The sequence below is a fragment of the Mesoplodon bidens genome, assembly GCF_964165515.1.
Source record: "Mesoplodon bidens genome assembly, chromosome: 7".
NCBI classification, from domain to species: domain Eukaryota; kingdom Metazoa; phylum Chordata; class Mammalia; order Artiodactyla; family Ziphiidae; genus Mesoplodon; species Mesoplodon bidens.
Window position 1 is genome coordinate 65,042,877 of NC_138164.1, and position 17,673 is coordinate 65,060,549.

Genomic DNA, 17,673 nt, shown 5'->3' on the forward strand with positions numbered 1-17,673 from the left:
TCACCTGGGAGCTTGCTAAAATGCACCCCCTAGGTACCTGGTTCAGAGAATCTCAAGTGGAGCCTGAGCATCTATCTGTATTTTTGACAAGCACCTTGGGTAATGAAGATACAAATCAAAGTTTGAGAACCACTCTAGTAAATCAGTACTTCTTAACCGGTGATATGTATCAGAATCACCTGAAGATTTTTTTTTTTTTTTTTTTGATATATACCTGCTTGGTCTCACTCCTGGAAATATTAGTTCATAGGGTGGCTGGGACTGGGACCAAGTCGTGTTTTAAAAACACTCATGGGTGATATTGATACCCTAAGTCGAGAATCACGACAGGTAGACATGCCTCCTCAAAATGTGAACTGCTCAGGGGTCCTGGGGCTGAGAGGCAGACAGGATGTGCCCCTGAGGAGCACACGTTCTAGAGGGGGAGGCCTGAGAATGAGAATGGACCCAGGGAGCGACAGAAGCCGGGAAGGTTCACGGGAAAATAAAGGAGATTCTGGTCCGTTTCATTCTGTTCAGTTTTCTCTGGGGCAGGAACTGAAAGAAGGATCAGAAAAAGCTTCACAGAGGTGGAGACACTTGCAGTATAAAGCTTTCCAGTTGTATAACCTCAGGGGAATCACTTTACTTCCAAGCCTCATTTTCTTCATGGATAAAATGTGGACAATCATGTCTGACCTGTAATAGTTAGCCCTCCATAATTATTAAGGACTTATAATTATGAGGACATGAAACCCACTTTGTGCTTGCTCTCAGGGCCCACATGTCTATGACCGGTCAGGAGGGTGGAGCTAAGACACCCAAGGGCCTCTGAGTGTGAACACCCACGGGAGCTGTGGTTCTTCCCGCCCTCTCCTCAGGCTGTTCAGGGCTGGAGAGTGATTTCACACGGAGGACCCGGCGGCCTCAAAGCGGGGGAAGCCTTTATTCTGTCCCTGCCTAGAATGTCAATTAATTATATTCTTTCAGCACCGAGACAGGAGCTTTCTTGTCTGCCTGGCTATGCTCAGTCTTTCTCTTCCATCTGCTAGGACTGATGAGTGCTCCAGGAACAATTGGGTTTCTTGTTTACAAAGTTGGCTGCACAAGCTAACAGAAGCAATCTGTCCCCTGATTAATTACTTCATTTTTTCTCCTTTTGTTGTGCTATATAGATGGACATCTTTTCTCCTCCCTGCTGCACAGTGTCTGCACATTGTGGCACCCTTGTCATTTCTATCTGGGTTAATTACAGGCTTTGGGGAGACTGCATTGTCACTGCATCTGTGCGTGTGTGCGTGTGTATGTGTTGGTGAGGGGAGGGTGGAGAACACACATGTGTAGAGCAACTGAGAAAAGATTTTGAGAAAATAAAAATTCTCAGAAAAGACTTTTAATTCTAAGAGAACAGAAGGTTGCAGCCAAAAGGGCTCTTGGGGACCATTTGCCCAATCCTCACATTTACTAACGGGAAACCTGAGGCCCAGAGAAGGGAGAGCCGGGAGTGGCGGAGCAAAACTGTAATGCAGGGTCCCTAAGCACAAGCCCAGTGTTCTTTCTACTCCAGGCTACTCTTTCAGTATTAGGAAATCACGATTAGGAAGGAGATTAACCACAGATGTCACAATATTTACCCCATGGAGTTACCAGCTGACCACTTCCCGTATGTGGTAGAGACATATGCTATTAAATAATATGATACATGGTATGCTGCGCGTACAATATAACAATTATCATACGAACTACCATTTATGGGATGTTTATCACGTGCCTGGCACTACTGTCCTAAGCAAGTATTTACATTCCTAGTAATAGTTAATCTGTACAACAACTGTACAGTATATTTCTATCTCATAGAGGAGGTAAATGGGGCTCAGAGATGTTAAGCAACTCACCCAAAGTCACGCAGCTATTAGGTGGCAATGTCTGAATTTAAATATAGAACTCCTGAGTATGAAGTGTACTGTGGCTTTTTGGAGGAGTAAGTCAGCTTTCATTTGAAAACCTACAGCTTTCATTCAAAACCACGCCCTGAAATCTGGCACTATTTAAAAAAAACTATCACTCATGACATTTTTGTAGGACGTCATACGAAATATAATAATTTTGACCCTCAGAACAATCCTAGGAGGTGGACACAGAAGATACTATTACTCCTATTTTACTGTTAAGGGCCATGTGGCTCAGACACTATAGGTCATTGGCTTTAGGGCCTGCAACATGGTAAACATACACTGACGGGTGTCTGTTGACAATGATGGCATCTCCTCCAAAAAGCTTTCCCAGTCTCTTGGACACAGGGACCTCCCTTGGCTCTGGACTCCCATGCACAGTTCTTTTTCCTTGCATCTCAGGGAGCACTTCTCCCCCTCTCCCATCTGAGAGATTCACATTCGAGTCTTATTTTTCTGCTACAATGAACTTATTTATGCAAGTACATTGCACTGCATGCTCAGTAAATACTTGCTGAATGAGTGAATGGAAAGTGGTTGTGGGTATGAAGAGGTCCAGCTTTTTGAAGCATTCAGAATTGAAGCTTAGAGTTAACCCATCCTATAGCACATGAACATGTGCAAAGATGATACACTGCCATGTTTTTTATCAAACAGTAACATGAAAGGTAGCATAAATACCCAGCAGGAAGGTATTGATAAGTAAATAATGGGACATCCATTTGCTGGGATAATATATAGCTATTAAAAGCAAGTACACCGAAGACTCTTTAATGACATGGGGAAACATTTGCAGTATATCACTTGGGAAAAAAAGTAGGTTGCTAAAACAGGTTGTTTAACGTGATTTCATTTTGTTTGTTTCTGGTGAGCATTACATGCACAAGAACACTTAGAAAAAAGACTAGGGGGAAAGACAGGAAATGTTAACTGGGAATATTTCTGGCAGGTGGAATTACGACAATTTAAACTTTCCTCCATAGAGTTCTTAGCGTTTTCCAACATTTTTTGTAATGATAAACAGATACGTCTTTTGGAAATGGAGAATACCCCAATAAATGTTACTGAGAGTGTTTAAAAGCAAGGCCTTACCCCTGGGGTTGGTCAGTGTGGCTTCCGTGGCTTTTCCACCATCCCCACAGCGAGTGTCATCAAAGGGGAGGCACTGGTCACCTGTTCCTGCCACCACCTCGGAGTTCTTGACGAGGTCCTTCACCACCACGGTGGACTTGATCTTGAAGACCCGCCGGCTGTTGGTGTCCGAAAGGAAGACAGCCCCGCTCGTGGGGTCTGTGGTCAGGTAGTACTTGTGCGCTGGACTGTGACTGGAAAACAAGGACACGGCAGTTGGTGAGCACTTTCTTCTTTCCTAACAGGCAGCCGGAGACACACAACTTGAGTCCAAGTAAAAAAAAGTCTTATGGGGACAATGTCCCTATTTGGGGTGATGGTTGCCCAATTTTTCTGACCTCTCTGGTTGGCCTAACTATCCCTCCCACCCAACTATGAATGCAAATTCCTCTTGCCAAAGACCGTGATGCCCAGTGCCATGCCCATATCAGGTGCTCAATAAGTGTTTTCTTAAGAAGACTATCCGTGAGGCTTACCAGAGGTGGCCTGTAAGTCCAGACCAGAAACACGAAAGACTCTGACTTTAAAAAACACTTCAAGGGGCTTCCCTGGTGGCGCAGTGGTTGAGAGTCCGCCTGCCGATGCAGGGGACACGGGTTTGTGCCCCGGTCCGGGAAGCTCCCATATGCTGCGGAGCGGCTGGGCCCGTGAGCCATGGCCGCTGAGCCTGCGCGTCCGGAGCCTGTGCTCCGCAAAGGGAGAGGCCACAACAGTGAGAGGCCCGCGTACCGCACACACACACACAAAAAACAACACTTCAAAACAAAATGACACACAAACACTTCCCCCACAGCAGCCCCACCCCCATCTTGGGACTGACGGCTAAGGCCTCGGCCAGACTGGACACCAACCAGTGTCAATACCATCTTCTGTTGACGCTCATGTTATACTTATCAGGAGCCCGGCAGTCTCCCTAGTGCAGACAGACATAAATGAATTGCAGGATTAGTTTGTACTTTGCAGCAATAGCCAAGGAAGAACAAACAGAAGAGAGGAGCAGCGCTGGGGATAGCTCTGTTTCTGGAAAACAGCCACAAAGACAAGGCTGTGCTAATAGAAGAAAGCGAAGCTAGACCACGACTGTACAGAGGGCTTATGGAGACAAGGCACCACCTCTAGGCACTGGGCAGGGCAGGAAACCTGTGTGGGCTTTGGGGTCAGCTCAGTCTGGGTTCCACGTCTAGCTTTGTTATTTCCTGGTTCTGAAACCTGGGCAAGTTACCTGGCCTCCTGAGCCTCAAGTTTTCTTCATCTGCAAAATGGGGATGTGAACAGCTCCCCTGCTGGTGTATTGGGAACGTTACATAAAACCATATATGAAAAATACTCGGCAGAGTGCATGGCACATACTACTTAATAATCATAATTGTTACATTAATTATTAGTCATTTTGTCTGTTTTTGCATTTGGAGAGGACTTCAGAGTAGGTATCTCTTATTAAGGCTGAATTTTCCTATCACAAAGTATGATTTACAATTTCTTCCAAGTCTAGGCTGTACTGGAGTCAGACTCATAACTCCTGGGAAGCTAACGATCGGTTCCTGCACGTGGCCTGATCATTCCCAGGGCTTCAGACTGCATCTAAATATCGGTAGTCTCTGGGATTCCAAGTCTCTGGAAAATCTTCTGATTCAAAGGAATAAGGAATCTCCTTCTGTTCAGCCTGGATGGCCTGGCACTGGCCATTTTCACCAGACAGTGGGACACACACCATGCTAGGGGATTCAGGGCACAGACTGAGCAGTGTCTAGAGCACCAGTAAAGTAGGGGCACTCTATACCCCTGCAAGGTACAGGTAAGAGGATCAGAAGAGACTAGAAAGAAGCTATCTTGCATCTCATCAGGCATGCAAGTTTTGGGTCCTTTTGAAAAACAAAATTTTGTTTTACAGATTAGTGGGTTTTGAATTACATATGGCGACTGAGGCACTGTAATCTTCAGTGTCAGGTCCTCGGAAGGTCTTAGTCTGATTGCTCCTCATCACACCCATCCCTTGCTTTGGGTGGTGTCTTGGGGACTGGCCAGGCCTCCAGACTCAAGGCTCTCCTTCCTGTTTCCTCTCCCTGAACACGACGAAGACGACACGATCTTCTCCAGCTGTCCTGCCTCTCTAGTCCTGACCTTACTGTCTCATGACCTCCTCAACAAAGGGCAGGGCTCTGCCTGCAGCCCGGGTCCTCCCCTAGCCATGCCTCCCTGATCTAACCCCAAACCCAACACGTCACCTCAATGCTTTCCCTTCCAGGACCTTCCAGGACCCTCCATGTCTTACAGGCTCATTCAGACTCCTCAGCCTGGCAGCACACAAGGCCCCTCATGCTCGGCGGCTGCTCTGTCCTCCCAGCCTCTTTCCTGCCATTTCCTCACAGACACCCTGTCCTCGGACATTCTGACAACTCGTCCCTCAAATGCGCCATTGCGCCCCTTTGCCCCTGCTCTTCCTGTTCTGGGGAATATTCCGTGCCCCCCCTTTCTTAGCCTGCTGAACTGCTACTCATTCTTCAGGTGTCAGCTCAAATGGTACCTCTGCTGGGAAACCTTCCCTGACTTTTCTTCCCTGAGATTCATAACTGTTTACATCTGGGTTACAGGACACTTAACATAATGCTGTGGCTATTTATTTATGTGTCTGTCTCCCAAATCCTGTCAATACTTGGTGGGAAGGGACAGGGTTTTATTCTTTTCTGTATTTCCAATGTTCAGCTTGGTGCCTTCTAGCCCACAGCAGCCATTAAGTGGATGGACTCTCCATTCTTAGTTTATTTAAACAGTATTTTCAATCAAATTACTTACCTTTTTTTTTTTTTTTTTTTACTTCTCCTTTGGGGGTGGTGGTAACAGGAGAGAGGTCCTGTTTATTTTGAAATGTCCCCTGTGACTAGCCCTATAATGCAACACAGATTTAATCTTCTCAGATGACACTGATTCTGGCTAAATAAGATGCAGTGACCTTAGATCCTACTCTGCAATGCTGGGGCAGCCTTGATATTTCTGCTTCCTGATGACAGCCGGAGGAGGGGGGGATTACTTCATTTCTTCGCGTATCACTCATGATAAATGGTTGCTATCCACCTTGGCAGAAAATAGGTCCTTGAGGGAGTCTGGTGGGGGGCCCTGTCCACTTAGATTAGCCCCCCCGAGGTTTCAGCTCATGTCTTTCTGCACTGCCCTGGAGAAGTGCCACTTAGGTGACGTTTCTCAGGTCCGTGAATTCCAGAAGAGGGTGGCATCGTCAGGATTGTCCTGTGGCCCCCTCTTTTGTGCTCAAGGACAAATTTGCGGTTGGGGGGTCAGTTAAGTGCAGGGGAGAAAGCACTAGCTTTGAACTGAGAGGATGTGGGTTCTCCCTTGGGCAAGTCACCTAAATCGTCCAAGCGGTAGCTCCCTCAGGGTCGAATGACGGCATCTCTGCTCTGCTTTGCTCACAGGATTGTCATCAGGATCAAATGAAATTATCCAGCTCAACAGCCCTTTCCAGTTGGCAGAGAGCTCTTGGATAATCTTCAGCTCACTTCTTCCTCAGGCCACCTGCACCGGGAGTAGCGCCTGGACCCCTCCCAGGAGCAGCGCGACCAGAGCTGCCCGCTGCTGGTACGGAGGCATCTGCTACTACCTCCAGGTGCCAATTTGTCCCAGACACTGTGCTAGCATTTTATATGCACAACCTCATTTTCGTCACAACTACCATAGAAGGCAGGTGCTTTTTATTTATTTATTTTAAAAAAACTTTTAGAAATGAGATGAAAGAGGTGAAGTGACTTGAGCAGGGCCAGGAACTGCTAAGTGGCATGATGGATTTCCATCTCTGATCTGCTGGACATTGAAGTCTCTGTTCTTTCTACTTCCCCACACTGCTTCTCAGGGCCTAGAAAGCTCCACTGCCTTTCTCTCCAGAGCACCTGCTCATCTCCTGGGATTCAGCTCCAGCATCACCTCAGCTGGAATACCTACCATTCCTGGATTCCTGGGACCCTGCTTTTCCCTCTTTCTTTTGCTGTGGTCCCACGAGACCCTCAGCAGATTATACTTTTAGTACTTCTAGCACCTTAAGACCCTTTTCTGCTTAGTTGTCTGTCTGCTCAAGGACATCTTGGACTCCTCAAGGGCAGGGCCTGGCTTCAAGTCCCTGGTGCTCAGCCCTGGGCTGGTGCAGAGTTAGTGTTCCAGAAAGGCCTGCTGAATTTATGAATCAGTGGGTGAATGATGATCCACCTGTCTGGGATTATAGACAGGAAACACCCACCGCTAAGGGTCTTAGGGTGATGGTTCTCAATATGGCTACACATCAGGCTCACCTGGAAAGCTTTTTTAAAAAAGCCTCACCCATCACATCCGAAGGGCCTGGGCCTCTGTCCCTTTAACATCACTCCAGTGATTCTGAGGCACAGCTAGATTTGGAAACCATGGCTTTAGGAGCAGTGCTTTTCAAACTTTAATGTACCCACGAATCATGCTAAAATGAAGATTTCAGTTCAGCAGTTCTGGCTGTGGCCTGAGAGCCTGCATTTCTAGCAAGTTCTCAGAGGAGGCCGATGCTGCTTATCTGTACTTGGAGGAGCAGGGCATTACTTAGAATACTCTGCAAGCCATAAATGCAAGAGACGGGAGACGGCCTACCCCTGAGACCCCACGCCTGGTTCTGTGGACAGGGACCGCGTCTGATCCGATTCTGATCCCCAGAATCCTGAGGAGGGCTGGGCACAGAGTACGGTCATTCTTTTCTACTTCCTTAAACATAAGCCTGGTATCTCTGGAAGCTCTGTAAAATCTTCGAGGCTATAAGGTAGCAATCCTGAAGTTAATGAGCTGCAGTGAAGCCTCACTGTGCCCTCTTTCTGGACAATGTAGGGAATTTCCTAGTAGGAGCTGTGAGCCCAGAAGTCTCTTGGGACGAAAGGCAATCTATTCCCTGCTTGTGAGCGAGCATTCTCCCTCTGTCTCAGGATAAGATCGCTTGTGCAAAGGAGCGTCCTTTGCCCACATCATGTAGCAGCCCTGGCAGAACTTGATTCACTGGTTCTCAGAACAAGTGGGAAGAGCTTGAGCATTGGAACCACACAGACATGGTTTTCAAATACCAGCTCCACAACTCACTTGGTAGGTGACCTTGGGCAAATTACTTCATTACTCTGAGCCTCAGTTTTTTCATCTCAGAAATGGGGATAATCACATCTATTTCAAAGGGCTACTTGAGGACAAAATTCTATAAAGAAGGCAAAGCTTTGAGCATAGTGCCTGTTCTAATAAAAAAATAAAAATGTCCCATTAATGGCAACTGGTCACCTTACGAAACCTCCAGAACATTTATGTTACTGCACAATGGAAAAGACAAGTACGTCATACTTAATACTGTCTGTCTAACCTATTTTCCGAGGCAATTAAGGTCTCTCTCAGAGTTAACATAATCTGTGTAGCTGGGTTTGATGGAGAACTGAGTCCAGATGTACTTCTGAACAACAGGCTTCAGACATTCCTCTGTGACGCTAGGGGAGAGATATGGGAAAAGGTGAGGATCCTTGCTCCCTGAAGGGACGCAGGGAGGAAGATGCCCAAAGGACCAGGGTGGGGGTCTCTGTGTTGAGCATGTCCAGTATGGTAGGCTGAATTGAGGCTGTAAAGGTCAAAGAAAGAGACTCACACCCACAGGCTAAGGGCACCAGCCTGGAGCCAAATGCTATCCCTGGGAGCAGCTGGAACAGTAAATGCTAATGGACGAAGAGGACAAAATTTTAGAATTTCCTTAATCTACTTCTGGCATTTACTGACGGGAACGCTAGGGCTCTGAGAGAGGAAGGGATTTACCAGTATCCAGGTACCAGTTAAAACCAGAGCCGGAGCCCTGGTCTTTTCCCTCCTGATTGTCTTTAGAAAACTGGAAGGCAGAAAAAAATTGTTTTTCCCTTCCGCTTTGGTTCACTTTCTAGATAGGTTTTAGCACGTGAGAAAACAATGAATTGAGAGAGGGCAGGAATCCAGCCCTGAAATCATACCATGGATACATCAAAAGATTGCTAAAAGTCAGAAACAAAAAGGTACCAAAACCACAACTCTCTCAATTTATAGATGATGCAATTGGAAACCAGAAAAGCTAAGGGACCAGCCCGAGGCCGCATGAATACACAGCAAAGCTGGACAAGTGCCCTGGCTCCTAACTCTTCCCGGCTAGGTCCCCCTGTATCCCGGCTGTGTCCCAGGCAGTTACCACCACTGATTGGAGGTTTTAATGATAAATGCTAGGTTTTCATCCAAGATTTTCATATGAAGTGTACTGTGTTTTCTATAAAACTGAACTTGAGGGCACATATCACTTCATAGTTCGGTATCATTCATACAAAGATCTTTGGAAATCTCTTTTCTATTTCAGTGTCAGGAAAAAATATTCCTCTGCTTAGAAGTGGGCATATTTTCCCATTTCTGATGATGTAAACCATGAAAACAATTATGTTTCCCTGTTTAATCTGGCTTCCAGGAAGCTCAGAGTCTTATTTGATGTGTAATCACATATATGTGTTTCCTCCTTTTTTCTCTTATTTCCAAACTCTACTTAATTTACTTTAATACATGTGTCTTTGGTTGTAAGAGGACTGAATTCTTTTTTGAGGAAAAATGGAGACATGATCATCATCATATAATTGTTATGATGATGATAATAACAGTAATAATAGTAATAATAATAATAAATCATCAGTGCTCCTCTCTCCAAGGGATATTTTATTATCCTCAAGTTAGAAACTAATGATCAGACAGATGAAATACGTTTTTCAAGGTCACACAGTTGGGGAGCTTCAGTTTTCTCATCTGTAAATTGGGTGTATCATGAATACCTACTTCACAGGGTGGTCTGGGGGTGAACTGCTATAATCCATGTAAAACACTTAACCCCCTCTCGGCTACACATTAAATGCTCTCTACATATTATTATTATTATCTTAAAAGACTATATATGATTGTTACATTAACACTATATCTAATTATATCTATATAGTTATTAATTACATTATTAACTATATAGACATGGACATAAACATTATTGGATTTCTGGGTCTGTCTGACTCTTTCTACCATCCTTATCCCAAGTAAGCACCACCCCATGTGCCACTTTGATCTGAGCCACACATGGATAACTGAGAGTCACGCAGGTAGCAGTGTGAGCCACATCCCCATCTGCCATGGCTACTTTCAAGTCACCCAGATGTGTGTGAGGCTTGGGGACTCTGAGGTGACCATTACCCAGGAGTCACACGAGTGCCACAATGACAGGGGATGCTGACAGGCAGACATTCGTCTCGGTGTGTCTGACGAGGACCACTTCTGCTTGTCGCAGGGTCACTGTGAGCCTACACGACAAATGTACTCTGTGACAAAGTTCCTGTTTGGGGGCTGCTCCCTTTGGGTGCTCTGTATGGTCTGGAAATTCCCCCATTCTCTCCTTGCTGGCAGACCTTCTGGAGAGGTCCCCTAGCAACCCAGCCTCCAAAGCCAAGGCACCTGGAATGCCCACAGAAATACAAATGTGGGGCTTCCCTGGTGGCGCAGTGGTTGAGAGTCCGCCTGCCGATGCAGGGGACACGGGTTCGTGCCCCAGTCCGGGAAGATCCCACATGCCACGGAGCGGCTGGGCCCGTGAGCCATGGCCGCTGAGCCTGTGCATCCGGAGCCTGTGCTCCGCAACGGGAGAGGCCACAACAGTGAGAGGCCCGCGTACCGCACAAAAAAAAAAAAAAAAAAAAAAAAAGAAAGAAATACAAATCTGAAGCCTGTCTTCTTCCAGGATCTTTGCCTGAATGAGACATTCTCAGGACTTCCCACTGTGACCCTCCAAGTCACTCAACACAGATAGGATAATGTCATCATTCATTCAGAGTATAAGCAGACTGGGGTGTTCAAATTACTAGGCCAAGGTTAAAATTTCCCCCTAGTACTCAGTCTGTCCTGTCCACAAACGACCAGAGTAAGTGCTGCACTTTGGTAGAGATGAAAGGAGTTCAGGCTCTCCCAACCCACCCCCACCATTATTAATGACTTTCTCTCATTGTAGCTGATTTACCCCAATCCGATCCAATCCCACAGGATTCGTTTGCCATTGAGCGATCTGAAACTGATAGGTGCAGCTTACCATACAGCATGCAACAAGGCAGGGGAGAGACAGGAAATGCTCCACCGGTTGGCTTACCTATGTCTGAAATCTTTATTTCTGACAGAAGACAGGAGAGCAGGGAATAGAAGAAAGAATGAAGTGTTAGCAGCAGGGTTAGGAGCATTATTAGCAGCCTGAAAACTTGACAGCAACGGTCCTGTACACTACTGTACTAAATAAAGGCTCAGCAGCTCTGACACTGATACATGTCATATTGGCTATTACCTGTCAGTGAGCTCACTCATAAGCAGCTACGTATCACAGAAGAGGCTTGGTTTCACCTGCGTCAACACTGCTGACTTACGGGAAGAGGATGAGGTTGACCCAGGCTGCTTTCACCAGGGTTAAGACAGAGGCTGGAATAGTCGATCCCCTCCCCTGTACAGAGAAGCACTCCCAGAGATACACACACTCAAAGCTGCCTCTCTGTGTGCACACTGCCCGATGGAGAGCTACCCAAACCTGCGTAGCCCACCACAATCCTCCTCGGAATAGAATACAGAATTGGAGATACATTCTAATTAGAAGGGAGAGGGTGACACAGAGAAACAGGCCTGGGAAAAGAGACTGGAAGGAAATACACCAAGATGATAGTATGTGGACAAATTTGTTTTTCTTTACAAATTTAATTTACTCCTCCCTTCCTTACCCACTTACCGTCTTTCATGATCTCCCCACAGCTGTGGCAGGGAGACAGGGAAAATGGGGGTCGCTTATTTAAAAGATGTGAAAATGGAGGCCCAGAGAGGGTAAGTGGTCCAGTTCTAGTTTCTCTGCCAAGGTGGGCTGACCCCGTAGCCCACGGCTCTTTCCATCATGGCACGGGAAAGAGAGAGGTGATATGAGCAGCTGACTAAAGCAAATACACTCAAGAGTTCCCTCTTCTCTGGCAGATGTCTACACTGGTCAAACTCACAAAAGAGAGAAAAAGAGGCAGATAATATCCCACCAGCGGCCTGCTTCTCATTCAGCCTGATACCTGATTTCCCATGAGTCTACAGAATGTGAGCTTCTGATTTTCTCGTGGCCAAAGACCTTCTCCTTCCTTTGTGCCTGTGTGGGTCGGTGAGTACCAGCACCCTCATCTTGAGGGCCATGACAGCTGTGGTCAGCCAGTGAGCCTTCCCCTCCTCTCTCGCGTGTGCTGCAGAGTGAGACTCTCAGCGGGCACTTACCTCCCGGGAGTAACTAAGCATGGCATTCAGCCACGGTGATCCTCACCGGGCCATGCGACAATTCTTGGGCGAGGCAGACTGCGTGATGGCCTTCTGGGTTGGGCCTGCCAAGCCGGACCTTGGGCAGATTCCTTATATTCCCTGAGTCTCCTTTATCTTATTTGTCAGGGCAATAGTAATACATATCTTGCAGAACTGTTATACTAGGCAAATAGAAGAGGCCTCGCAAAAAGAGAGTTTCCTTTTCCCCTGGCTGCTTTCCAGCTCAAGGGCCCGTCCTGCTCACATGGACCCCAGCCCAGGAAATGGGCAGATCCCAATCCCTAAAACAGTTGTGAGGAACCTAGTACAATTTCTCCTGAAAGGGAGAGTCGGGCTCCCCCATCTCTAACCACAGCTTCTCTATAACCCTGGAACCCACCCTGTGACTGGTCTGGTTCTGAAAAGATCTGGTTTAAGGAGGCGCAGAGACATCCAACATATGAGGCCCTTCCCCGAGCTGTGAGTGTGGCTGTGCTCCATCCCTCATGGTCAGAATGGGGACAAGGAGAGGCTGACAGCTGGCTCTGCTGCACCTCTGCGTCTTAGGAGCAGCCCATGGGCCTTATCTCAGTGTGGGGCAGCTGCAGGGAACTTCTAACCCCGACGCGTGTTAAGTAACAGGGCCAGGCTTGGTAACACTGGTACCAGGGCCTAGTCCGTGACACCATCCCTTGTCCTTATAAAAAGACTCATGTGACGAATTCCTACCGGTTTGGTGCCAGGAAACAGAAAAAAGATTCAAGGGCTTCCAAGGGCTTCTCGGTTGCTGGCAGCCTTCTACAGCATCTGGATGCCAAGATATCTCCCTGTCCCGAGGGCAGTCTGTCTTCATTGCAGTGCCCCGTGAAAAGCAGCGCCTGCTTCCCCAGAGCCCCCAGCTCACAGTTTGGCCTCTGGGGAGTGACAGGTGAGGCTCTGTCCTGTCCCCTTCTCGGGCTGGTGGGTCACACCACGTGGACCCACAGGATTGCAAAGGGACATATTAGGAGCTGTGAGGGAGGCCTCACCTTACATACCTCAACTCCAGGATGTTGGTGACATTCCCGGAGGGGAAGATCCTTCGGATGTAGTTGAAATCTCCCACGTAGAGGCTCCCGTCAGAGCCGCACGTGAGGGCCACAGGGGCCAGGAGCTTGTTGCCGTCGGCAAGGCCGTTGCAGCTGGGGCAGGAGATGCTTCTCCGGCGCCCATTGCCCATGATGCTCCCGATGACAGGAGGCTGCTGAGACACAAACTGGTTCTCCCCGTTCCCTTTGTGCAAGATGCCTGGGACAAGGACGGAAGAACAGAATCACCGACGGAGCAGGAGACGGCTCTCCCCTGTGGCTGGCTACAGGGTCGCCTTGCTTTCGCAAGGAATGCCAGATCCCTGCCTACCATTTCCAGACTCATCTCCCAAGGCTGCCTTGCCCTATAATGAAACCCAGGCCGTCCTGGACAGGCCACACTGCTTTGCTGATTGAATTCCCATGACAAGTGTGTAAGACAGGTGCCATTATACTCCCTGTATTAACGGGGGAGACCTGACATCACACAGATGACAGTAGAAGCGCTTCTGAGCGCTTCCAGGCTCTGAATCATTCAGCCCCGCTGCCGCCCAAATAGACTGAACACACCTCACGTGCCTAGTCTACGTCTCCATCACGGCACAGAATTCTTTTTTGCACTTATCTGTTTTCTCTCTTTAGAGTGAGACCATTTCATGTGCAGAGACAATGTCTTTTCCCTTCTGTATTCCCACGGCCTAGCACAGACCTGACACAGAGTAGATACCAGTAAATGTTCATAGAAATACACAAGTGAAACTTCCAGACGCTTCTCACTGAGGTGGAGTCAAGAGACTGGGGTTTTTACCTGATTTTGATACGAATGGGCTGAGCCCAGATCTTGCATGGGTCCCTTCAGTGCTTTAACTGCCCCTGGGCCTCCGTCTCCCCACCAGCAAAATGAAGGGATTGACCTCAGTGGCGTGCGAGCTGCATCCCATATCTATACTGTCTCTTCTCAGGCCCAGCTCATCCTTTAACTCCTGTACTGTTGCTACGGCCTCCTAATTGGACTCTCTGCCTCTGGCCTCACCCCTTCCACACTGAAGCTTTGAGTGAGTTTTGGTTTTTATGGTCACAAGAATCTTCTCCCAGGCTGTCATCTGTTAGCTCTGCCCTTTATTGAACAGACGTCTTTCATTTTTACGTAGTCTAATCAACCATTTTTCAATTCTAATGTTCGTGCTTTTTTTAGGGTTTTAGGGAATCTTTCTCTGAGATCATACATACATTCTCCTGTATTTTCTTCTATTAGCTTTAAAGATCTTTCAAATTTAGCTCTTTAATCAAACTTTTAAATTTATTTTGTGTACAGTGTGAACTTAATTTTCTCCTCCACACACTGAGCCCATTTCCCCCCAATACCAAGTTCTAAAACACCTATCCCTCCTCCGCTGACATGTGATACTACCTCTACCATGTATCACGTATACGTGGTGCGTGGCAGGAACTTGTACCCTATCCACCCTGTCCTTCTTCTGTAGTTATAGAACTGTTTAGCTGGACATGTGACTGTCTGGACCTGACTACAATCCCCAGCTCCTTCTGCAGCTACACTTGGCAGGTAACTGGTTAAAGGTGTGGAAGTGGTGTGGGCAGCTGCTGGGAGGTGTCTCTACAATGGAAGGGGCTTGCTCTCCGTCTTTTTCCTCCCTCCTGCTGGCTGGAAAGTAGATGTGAAGGCTGGAGCTGAAGCAGTCACCTTGGACCATGACCTTGGGGATGGAGGCCTGAGTAGAACAACCCTGCAGAGGTCTAAACCAGCCTCGGGTCACCTACCTCCAGACTTTCAGGTGAGTGAGAAACAAACTTTTACCTTGTTTGCAGTTCTGTTATTTTGGCTTTTCTGACACTCATGGCCAAATTACTACTCACAGGTCAGTTTCTGGATGCCTTGTTCTGTCCCATGGAATCTGTTTCTCTGTTCCTGTGACAGTGCCACGCAGTTTTAAGTGTTGCAGTTTTCCTAAGATATCTTAACATCTGGCAAGTGCCTCTTTTTTTTTGTTCTTATTTTAAAGACTGCCTTATCTATTTACAAATCTTTATTTTATTATAAACTGTAGAATTAGTTTTTCAATCCCACACCCCCCAAACATCAAAGCAGTGGCTTTGATAAGCATTCTTGCATCTACAGATTAGGCAGGAGAGATCTGACATCATTACCATGTTTACCTGTCCCATCCTGGGACACAGTCAGAGAGGGCTATCTAAACTACAGATCCGACTGTGTCACTTGCATGCTTTAAACCTTTCAGAGGCTTGAGATCTGCCTCTGGACGGAGTTGAAAGTTCTAATCTTCTTACCTGGGGCACCAGCTGCTCAAGCCCTCCCGGCTCTGGCTTTTGCTATTCCCTTCATTTCACCCTTTGCTCAAACCACAATGAACCTTCTCTCCAATTACTCTTCTTTCAAGCTTCAGTGCTTTGGCACATGCTGTGCTCTCTGCCTAGAAAGTTCTCCCTCCTTGGCATACAGGGCTAATCCTATAGACCCTTTGAGACTCAGTTCAGAAGTTCTCTCCCAAGAGACACCCTGCTGAACCAAGAAGCTGAGTCAGGTGTTCCTCTTCTACAGCCCCCAGAGTGTCCCCGGCTCCCCTCTGTGATGGCACTGTCCCTGGCACAGCGTGGAAACTGCCTGGGAAGTGTCTGTCTCACCCAGAGTGTAAACCCTTGAAGCCCTTCACTTCTGCATCCCCGCTGCCTAGCAGTGACAAGGTAGCCAAGGAATACCTGTATTAACGCTTCTGACCGACTGATCACATATAAGACTATGTAATTTGAAGTGTGTGTTTCTTGCCTCGCAGGGAACAAAGCATATGAGAAAAGGGTCACACCGTGGCCTGGTTCCTGAAATTGTACTAATTCACTCACCACTTTGGATGTTGAGGGCATGATGTTTGTCCAGGCTCCATCCTCCCAGCTTGGAAGCATCGATTTCAAAGCCCTGTAGCACTGCTGTTCTTTTTTCCCACAGGATCAGATCTGGGCAGGATTCATACTCATAACCCACAGAAACTGTAGAAAACAAAAGGCACAAAATGCACAGGTGAGCAAAGCCTCTTCTTTGGCTTTAGATCTGCATGCAAGGCCCCTGCTTGTCTTTGGCAGGAAAGGAAGAAGCATCAAATTCCTAAGTGGCCACCAGACCTATGTGCAATACTAACACTGGGCGGTTGAGCCTGAACATCCTTTTTTGGAGAGCAATCGTACATCATCAGGAAACATTAAACAAATGTTCTAAATACTTTATGAAGGACCCAGGTGAAGGACCCAGGTGAATCGATTCCAGGGAAATAATCTTTAGTATGGAAAATACTTTAGGCACTAAAGCCTTCACTGCAACATTATTTATAACAGTGGAAAGTTGGAAGTAATCTAAAGGTCCAAAGAGGGGTGAGAGGTTGAGCAAACCAAGTGTATCCACCTGAGGAATATTATGCAGCCACTGGAAATTATGGTTATGAAGATCACAGGGTGACATGGAAAAGTGCTTACGGGGTAATGCTGAGTTGAAAGGACTGGTTATATACGGTATTAAATCTCTGTTAAAAAAAAACTATACATGAAAAAAGAAAATAAAGTTTAATGTTAACAAGTAGTTGTATTTGTTTACAGAAATATGTTTGACTTTATTTCTATTTTTTGGTCCACTTACCACATTTTTATTAATGAACATGGTAATACTTTAATAAAGAAAAAAATTAAAAATCATTTATAAAGAATACATGGAAAAGGAGCTCAGTTAGGGAACTTTGAAAGCTAGAAGTTGCTTTGAGGTATCAAAACTTGAAAATCCCTGGTTTTGCTTCTGTTTCATAAATCCAGGCCTCCTGGGTCACTGGGAGGCAGGCTAACCACGGCAGGCTCCCTGAGGCTGGGTTTGTGAAAATCCCAGTAACCGCCCTATGGAAAGGAACTGGCAGAGACAAGAATGCCATTTCTTCCAAGCATCTTTCTGTGTAGATGCTATTTTCCACTGGGCAATGCTCTATCACATGATCAAGACAGGAATTAACAATTGGGCAGCCCCTTAAAGTTTCCTTTAGGTGCCCTGAGAGATTGCTGGCCTGCTATGGCAGGAGCGAATGCATTGGAAGATGTCCCTGTGACCTCTTCCCTATGACCTTGAGTCCCTTAAGCAGCCACTCTGCCTCCTACTGGTCCCCTGTCATCTCAGGAAAGCAAACCTCAGCCCTTGACGTCTC

At 46.9% G+C, this 17,673-nt stretch overlaps 1 protein-coding gene across 4 annotated transcripts in view; it reads right to left on the reverse strand.

The window, feature by feature from the left end:
• TENM4 (teneurin transmembrane protein 4) overlaps positions 1-17,673 on the reverse strand; it is a gene marked incomplete at its 5' end in the record, with an annotated part of 389,850 nt that overhangs the window by 47,075 nt on the left and 325,102 nt on the right. For 3 of the 4 annotated variants that reach the window (XM_081239120.1, XM_081239119.1, XM_081239118.1), the window contains 4 exons: positions 3,024-3,256; positions 11,236-11,256; positions 13,433-13,682; positions 16,340-16,483. In XM_081239120.1, coding sequence (XP_081095246.1) covers positions 3,024-3,256; positions 11,236-11,256; positions 13,433-13,682; positions 16,340-16,483 — 648 coding nt within the window. The remainder of the gene's footprint in view (positions 1-3,023; positions 3,257-11,235; positions 11,257-13,432; positions 13,683-16,339; positions 16,484-17,673) is intronic. The other variant, XM_081239117.1, reaches the window with a different exon arrangement.